This window comes from Odontomachus brunneus, unplaced genomic scaffold (genome assembly GCF_010583005.1).
Source record: "Odontomachus brunneus isolate Ranch 3 - 2012 unplaced genomic scaffold, Obru_v1 Obru_scaffold_028, whole genome shotgun sequence".
NCBI classification, from domain to species: Eukaryota; Metazoa; Arthropoda; class Insecta; order Hymenoptera; family Formicidae; genus Odontomachus; species Odontomachus brunneus.
This window is the reverse complement of record NW_022639478.1, coordinates 1,714,930-1,715,808: the sequence shown is the minus strand read 5'-3', so window position 1 is coordinate 1,715,808 and position 879 is coordinate 1,714,930. Positions and strand designations below refer to the sequence as shown.

The following is an 879-nucleotide window of genomic DNA, read 5'->3' as shown; positions in this document are numbered from 1 at the left end:
ACTAAACCTCTATAACATATGTTACGCATTTTCAAAGGAAAAGAAATTCAAGGCAATATATTTGACAATGACTGTATATTTTATCAACAAAGAGAGATTAGTTATACTTGAATACTATCAAATTTACATGTAATAATCAATAATGCTGAAAAATTGCGGATACAATTATAACTAAATTGCAAATACAATCATAACAAAGCATAGGAATACAAATATAAGAATATAAAATTACAATGAAAATTAAACTAACGAGAAAATTAACGGATTTTCATTTTTTATCGGGCTCAGGTACACTTTGCCGTTTCAGCTAAAGAACGAAGCCTTAGGATCATTTATAGTGTAACATATGTGAGGCACTTATCAACAGCCGATTAAAATTTAATTCGTACAACATAAACTTCATATAAACGGCCATAAAGGCCATCACACACAAAATTACATAGACGCATATGCATAGCATAAGATCGTATAGACCAATGGGCATGGAAAATTAAGCATCAGTCATCAATATCGCGACTTAATAATCAATATCGCGATCTTATGCTATGCATATGCGTCTATGTAATTTTGTGTGTGATGGCCCTAAGTCAGAGCAATGCAATTATTAATCCTATGACCCTGCGAACTAGTTAGAGTGGAAAAGGGAAGTATAGTAAGTAAATGTAACCTCGAAACCGTTCCCAAACTGAAAAAAATTCCGGACGTTGTTATATATTAACTAAATGTCTTGTTGTCTCGCTTGTATTATTTAAGTTCATGAGAACACAACTAAATAAGTATTACGATAATAAATTTCACCAGTCCCGTAGTTTCTGAGAGGTCTATAACTACAAAATTTATTTTTTACAGAACGATGTTCTCTAGAAACATTCATTACTG

The 879-nt window shown here is 31.6% G+C and overlaps 3 protein-coding genes across 12 annotated transcripts in view; all 3 read right to left on the bottom strand.

Annotated features, from left to right (window-relative positions):
- LOC116842921 (serine-rich adhesin for platelets-like) overlaps nt 1-879 on the bottom strand; it is a 261,954-nt gene that overhangs the window by 151,247 nt on the left and 109,828 nt on the right. The gene's annotated exons all lie outside the window — the stretch shown is intronic.
- Nucleotides 1-879, bottom strand: part of LOC116842927 — a 34,124-nt gene that overhangs the window by 27,680 nt on the left and 5,565 nt on the right. The window lies entirely within an intron of this gene.
- The window catches only part of LOC116842929, a 21,953-nt gene that overhangs the window by 19,404 nt on the left and 1,670 nt on the right, over nt 1-879 (bottom strand). For 2 of the 3 annotated variants that reach the window (XM_032812821.1, XM_032812820.1), the window contains exon 2: nt 8-798. The exons of the other annotated variant lie outside the window; for it this stretch is intronic. In XM_032812821.1, the coding sequence (XP_032668712.1) occupies nt 755-798 (44 nt within the window). In that variant the 3' untranslated portion in view covers nt 8-754. The remainder of the gene's footprint in view (nt 1-7; nt 799-879) is intronic. 3 annotated transcript variants of the gene reach the window in all.